The 6532-nt window shown below is 44.8% G+C and overlaps 1 protein-coding gene across 4 annotated transcripts in view; it reads left to right on the plus strand.

Moving 5' to 3' along the window:
• Positions 1–3701, plus strand: part of SPIRE2 (spire type actin nucleation factor 2) — a 32132-nt gene extending 28431 nt beyond the window's left edge. For all 4 annotated transcript variants that reach the window (XM_042438477.1, XM_042438478.1, XM_042438479.1 and 1 more), the window contains 5 exons: positions 69–206; positions 894–961; positions 1069–1096; positions 1689–1804; positions 1955–3701. In XM_042438477.1, coding sequence (XP_042294411.1) covers positions 69–206; positions 894–961; positions 1069–1096; positions 1689–1804; positions 1955–2162 — 558 coding nt within the window. In that variant the 3' untranslated portion in view covers positions 2163–3701. The remainder of the gene's footprint in view (positions 1–68; positions 207–893; positions 962–1068; positions 1097–1688; positions 1805–1954) is intronic.
• The last annotated feature ends 2831 nt before the right edge of the window (positions 3702–6532 follow it).

Raw genomic sequence — 6532 nt, forward strand, 5'->3', positions numbered from 1 at the left:
CCAACCTGGCACAAGGCAGCTTCCCCCCCCCAAAAAAAAAGCCCCCATCTAAATTTTTTCCTCTGCAGCAAGAGTTCAGCCACCCAGTTGAGAGCCTGGCGCTCACCGTGGAGGAGATGATCAACGTGCGGCGAGTGCTAGTGAAAGCCGAGATGGAGAAGTTTTTGCACAGCAAGGAGCTCTACAGCAGCCTGAAGAAAGGGAAGGTGAGTCTTCCACCAGGACCAGAGGTTGTTAAAGGGGAGGAAATGAGATCTTGGTAGGAGAAGAGCTCCCAGAGTGTTTTAAAATTGTTCTTGGTGGTTTGTTTTCCCATGCAAAAGGTTCATAAGTGGATGGATGTTTCTCCACTACATAAAACCCAAACATTATTATATTCAATATTATTATTAATTTTTAAAGGAGGAAGTCCTTTAAAAATACATTTACACAAATCAGTATCCTTGCAATTTTTACTATTCTGGCCACTACCAGAAAATGGTTGCTGCTGTTGTGTGCCTTCAAGTGATTTCTGACTTATTGCAACCACCCTGGGAATCTTATTTTACTAGTTTATATATGGTAAGACACACCGGACATTGGAATTCACAACCCTATCATGGGTTTTTATGGGCAAGATTTGTTCAGAAGAGGCTTCCCGTTGCCTTCCCCTGAGAGAGTGTGACTTGCTGAAGGCTACCCAGTGGGTTTATGTGGCTGAGCCAGAGTTCTAATCCTGTTCTCTAGAGTCATGTCCAATGCTCAAACCACTGCACCATGTCTGAATTTAAAAGGAAGGAAAATTAGCTGGGTATCCAGAACCCAGGAACTCTTAACAACAATGGCTTTTAGGTCTTCCGTTGAGAAAGAGGTGTCTTTGATGCTCTGGTGTTTCTTTTTTCCTTCCTCCTTAGATCTGTTGCTGCTGCCGGACAAAGTTTGCTCTGTTCTCCTGGCCTCCCACTTGCCTCTTCTGCAAGAGGTGAGTTGGGGGGCTGTGCATGGCATGGTATGGATTGACAGATGCCGGTTGGAGTGGGGTGACTCCATCTTTCCCTCCCAAATCCTCTTTGCTTCTTTTCCTTTTAGGTCTGTCTGTGCCTCCTGCAGTCTGAAGGTAAGAGGCATCCCTCTTCTTTCTTGCCTGCCACAAATATGCTCCCCAAAAGGGCATAAAGAAGCCATGCCAGCCCACAATTAAATCAGCAGCTTCACCCTTTTCCTATGGGACACCTTTCCTTTCCAGAGGTCTACACCAGGAGTGGGAATGATGCAACCCTATACATGGTGTTGACCTGCAAGTACCAGCAGCCTACATAGCCAAGAGTGAGGAACGCTGGGGCTTGCAGTTGAACAAGACTAGGAGGTTGAACGAATATTCATAATGATTCATTTCCAGGTCAAAAAGTACATTTCCCAGCAGTTGGGAAACCACCATCAGGAAGAATAACAGACTGGCAAAAATTTTGTGCATTTTTCTCCTGATATTAGTAGTCCCAAAGTATTACACAGGAATTACTCTGTAGAGAAAAACACATTTATTTTGTTTGTTCAAAAAGAAACCTGTTTTCTGCACAGAAAACAGATTTCCTGTGTAGAAAACCACTGTTTTCCTTACGTCTATGAAAGCTCATGCTGCCAAAATCTTTCAGTTAGTCCCAAAGGTGCTGCAAGATCTCAGTACATATTCTTTTCTTCTGTATTTTCAGATCAAGATGCCTTCGAAGAAACTTGCCCATATCCCTGTCTACGCCCTGGGTTTTGAGACCCTGCCGGGCTCTTTAGGACCCAAGGCACCCCCATTTCGGAAAAAAGAGACTTTCCAGTAAGGGGTGCTCTGTTCCATCATCCCCTCCCTCCTGCTGGCTGCGGGTGGGTGGGAGGTTTGGGGGAGAATTGTACTCCAGAAAAGGAGAGTCTTGCCTCCCTCCTTGCCTAGGATGTACCCCCTATATCTTCACCGGTTGCCTTTCAGCTCCTTGCAGGGCACTCGCTGGCGGAGCGTGGAGGAAGAGTTCCCCTACATTTACGCCCATGGTTCAGTGCTCAAGGACGTTTGCTCCGACTGCTCCGGGTTTGTCACGGACGTGGTCAGCTCCAGCCGGAAGAGCGTGGACATCTTGAACACCACACCGTGCCGGAGGAGCCGCAAGACGCAATCCCTCTACATCCCTTCCAGCTAGACCCCGGTGCCAGATCTGGAGCAACACATCTCCCTATCCACACCTGGCCTTTTGCAGATGGTTTTCCTTCTGCCTCCAAGGCACCAGAGATGGGAGTCTCCACATTATCTTTGGGGGGCAGAGGAAGCCCTGCTAGCCTTGCCTGGACTCCTCACAGTGGATCACCAATCTCTCGGCTTACTACTACGACATCCAGCATCCCCGTTTCCCACACCCTTTTGCCTTCTACGAATGCCTCCTGCCTGCATCTGCGTGTATGTCGGTGTACATATATACATACTGTAGACACTCTGTATTTATTACCTACGGATCCATTGCTGGATCCACTCACAGGCTGCATTTACTTAGAGAAAAAGCAAATTCGCCCTCCCTCGTGCCCACCCCAATGCCCACTCTCTTTGGATTTCAAGCAAGCAAGAAAAAAGGGGAGCAAGGTAAGGAGAAGACCCCACAGCATTTTAGACAAGGGAACAGAACCAGCCACTATGGGGACGAAATATCTTTCACACGACACAGTTCTAGCACTTTGACTCTACTTTAACAGCCATGGCTTCATCCGATAGAAGTTTAGGATTTATAGTTTGGGAAAGGATGCTAGGAATTCTCTGCAAGTGCCTCCCCCAGATTACAACTCTCAGCATTTGGTAGGATGCAGCCTCAGCAGTTATTGGGACCGAAGTGCTTGAATTGTGTGATGTAGAAAAGAACCCAAGAAAGCAAACCTTACCCTAAATGTGTCTGGCTTATTTCTTCTTCCTTCCCAGATGGACTAGCCAGAGCATACTATAGCTGCCATAATTCCCCTAGCCAGATTCCCCACATCTGTGTTCATAACTAGTTGGGGGAGTCTGGGGTTTGTAGTGCCCCCCAAAGCAACTTTTCTGTGCCCTGCAAACGAAGCTCTGCCAAGGCTTGTCCTCTTGAGATATCCAAAGAAGTCATGCCTTTGCTTGCCAATTCTATTTAATTTTTTGAGGGTGTGCCTTTTCTCCCCCCCCCCCCCTCTTTTCCCTTTTGGGTGTCCCCTCTTTATCTGCCTTTCTCCTGGCAGACGGATGTGCTTTTTAAAACCTGGTTAGACATTTACAGTTTGGTTAAGATTTGAGAGGGAGGTTCCACCCACCTGCCTTGCCCTCTGCAAATTAAGGATGCTCTTTTATGTGTACGGTACAACATGTAATAAAATACCTCATTTATTTTGTAAGCATTTAAATGGAAAGTGAGCCATTCCTGTATGTTGGGTCTCCTGGAGCAGGGAACCGCAAAGGTGGAGTAATAGGCTGCAATTGGGGACAAGTTATTTTTTGGACAGCATCTGCAAGTATCCCCTGGCCAGCATGGCCAATGGAATACAGACAGATGCAATCTAAAAAAATGACATCTCCAAGCTGTGGGTTGTAGTCTTCCAAAACTAACATTTCCAAGCTCTGCTGTTGCTCCCTATATTCTCCAAAGGTAATTTCATCAGTTTCTTCCCTAATTCATAACTGATTGGAGATTTGGTAGTGGAAGCTGATGAGAGCCAGCGTGGCACAGTGGTTTGAGCGTAGGACTATGACTCTGGAGACCAGAGTTCAAATCCTAGCTAAGCCATAGAAACCCACTGGGTGACCATGGGCAAAGTCACACTCTCTCAGCCTCAGAGGAAGGCAAAGGCACACTCCCTCTGGACAAATCCTGCCAAGACAACCTTGTGACAGGGTGGTTAAAGTCAGAAATGACTCGAAGGCACACAACAAGTGGAAGCTGGGCAGCTAGGATTGACAAGTCAGGATTAACGGCTGCCCTGAGATTTCAGGTCCAACACCTGAGACCTTGTGATGTCATAAGGGAAAGGGAGAGGCCTGGTGATGTCATAAGGGCCAGCCCCAGTGATGTCATTAGGCAGGATGTCTTAAGCATCAACCATATTTTGCAGAGTGTGCCACTCAAAAAAACACGACTCTAACAAATGGGGGAAATATGTAGGCATGCACTTTCCAGGGCAGTGCTCTCACCCTGAGATTTCTCTGCCAGACCCTGAGATTTTAAATACTACGGTTCCCTTCTGGAAAGTTTCCTAGAAAAATGGCATACTCTTTGAAGGTTTAACTTTGCAAAGGAACTCCAAATTAGCACATTTAGACCAAGAGAGGCAGGTCCAACTGTTCCCCAGAGGATGGAAGAGGGACCCTACTGCCAGGAAACATCTCCTCCCATCATCTTCCAGTCCTTACTTTTGCCAGAGTTGACAACCGTGGAGGAGAGCAGGGCAGAAAGCAGGCTAAATGTCCCTCTGCAAGGGAGACAAAAAAAGTCTTCATATACCCAAGGCATGGAAAAACGAATATATCCTCTGGCAGGGAAGAATAAATAATTGTACAGTTTTCCTCTTTGCTGCAGGAAAGTTGTCAAGAATGTAGAATTTTTGCAGTTCAGTACTACTTCTGTGTTGTTTTCTGTGCAGAAAATGCTGTTTTCTGTTCAAGAACTACCCTGCATACGTTTCTTGCACAGAATAAGTCCCAAACTCCCTAATGGCTTGTAGTCTTCCACAACCTTTAACAATGAACCATTTACTGGGTTCAGAGAAGTAAAGGAACAACAAAGTATCACCATTGGCTGTTAATCTTCCGCCCGCCTTGGGGCCTGTCTTCATTCCTTGCTTTGTGGGAATAAACCGCCTCCCTGAGCTTTGTATATATAACACCCCAATATCTTGTATATTACAATATTTGCAAATTGCACATTGCTAAATACACACGGTTAAATGCAATAGATGCTTTATAACACATGCACAGCCTATACCTACAGGTCCACAGCTGGGGCATGCAAATAAGCACTGTGGAAATTAAATGTTAAGTTCATGTGGGAACATCTGCACATGATGCAGAGACCTCAGGCTCTGGGAAAGGTTGGAAGGGAATGGGGTGCAGAACCTTTGGACTTTTAGGGGGTGGGTTGGACTATAATCTTTTTCATATTGCACAATTATAGTCCTTTCATGCCACTTTAACTGCTATGGTCCCATCCTATGGTATTCTGGCACTCAGAGCTTCTTAAGTTAGTATTGAAATCCCAAGATCCTGTAGGAGGAAGTAGTGATACAAGATGAGTCTCTCTTACCCAGAACCCCAACATCCAAACTACTCCAAAACCCAAAACTTTATTCATTGGGGGGCTGGTTCAGCATACACAAACTTTGTTTCATGCACAAAATTGTTTTAAAATACAGTATAAAACAGCATTCATAAGGTATAAGGAATATAGGAAACATAAATGAATTTAGTGTTTAGACTTGGGTCCCATCCTCAAGAGGTATCTCTATGCAAATAGAGGTACTCCAAAATCCAAACCACTTCTGGTCCCAAGCATTTTAGATAAGAGAGACTCAATGTATATTAAAACATTACAACATTAGATCAGAGGTTGGAAGAGAGATCTCTTCAGATCCTGGAAACTGCAAAGAAACCCAAATAAAAATCAGGTCTGAAAGGTATTATCTTTTCCAAGCTCTGGTCAAGGTTGTGCAGGTCATTTTTCAAAGCAAGGTCTTCCTTTGGGCTGAGGAACAGGCAGGGAATCGGGTTGTATGAACTGGCAATGCTCTTTTGCCGCTCCCCGCGTTGCTCTTTGTGCCAATCCGCTTGCCCAACATTTCACTGCCTGAAATACCTCCAAACTTTACCAGGCCTTATGGGGCCTCTCACCGTTTCCAAAATAATTCATTGCTGGATTAAATGGAAGGAAGGGAGGAAGGAAGGAGGTCTCCTTGCCTGCCGCTCTTTCTTACACATCCTCTGCGCCATCCTCCTCCTGCAGGCAGCCAGTGTTTTATATGCAGCCTGTACTGTAAAGGATTGTAAATAAAAATGTAAAGTGAACCTGAGCTGCTGACTCTCTTCCTCTTCATAAAAAGGCTGGGAAGAAAAAAGGAGGACAAGGAGGGCAGAGTCAGTCCCTGGGGCCTGGATTGCTGCTGCAAGGTTGTCTGAGAAATGCTGCCTCCACTAAAAGATTAAACATTGCAAATATTAACAATACCTTCAAAGACTGTATATATGTGTGTAATATATATAGGTCTTAAGCATTTTGGATAAGGGAGGTCCAACCTGTAATAAAAGTATAAAGAAAAGATTTAAAAATCAAAATCTATGAAATTAAAAACGCTAAATATTACAAATATTAAAAATACATTCAAAGACTGGGTGTGTGTGTGTGTGTGTATATATATATATATATATATATATAGAATCAGAGTTGGAAGAGACCACAGGGGCCATCCAGTCCAACCCCCTGCCATGCAGGAAATCACAATATACTGTATATATATATGAGGTCTTGAGCATTTTGGATAAAAGAGATCCAACCTGTAATAAAAGTATAAAGAA

This window comes from Sceloporus undulatus, chromosome 8 (assembly GCF_019175285.1).
Source record: "Sceloporus undulatus isolate JIND9_A2432 ecotype Alabama chromosome 8, SceUnd_v1.1, whole genome shotgun sequence".
NCBI classification, from domain to species: domain Eukaryota; kingdom Metazoa; phylum Chordata; class Lepidosauria; order Squamata; family Phrynosomatidae; genus Sceloporus; species Sceloporus undulatus.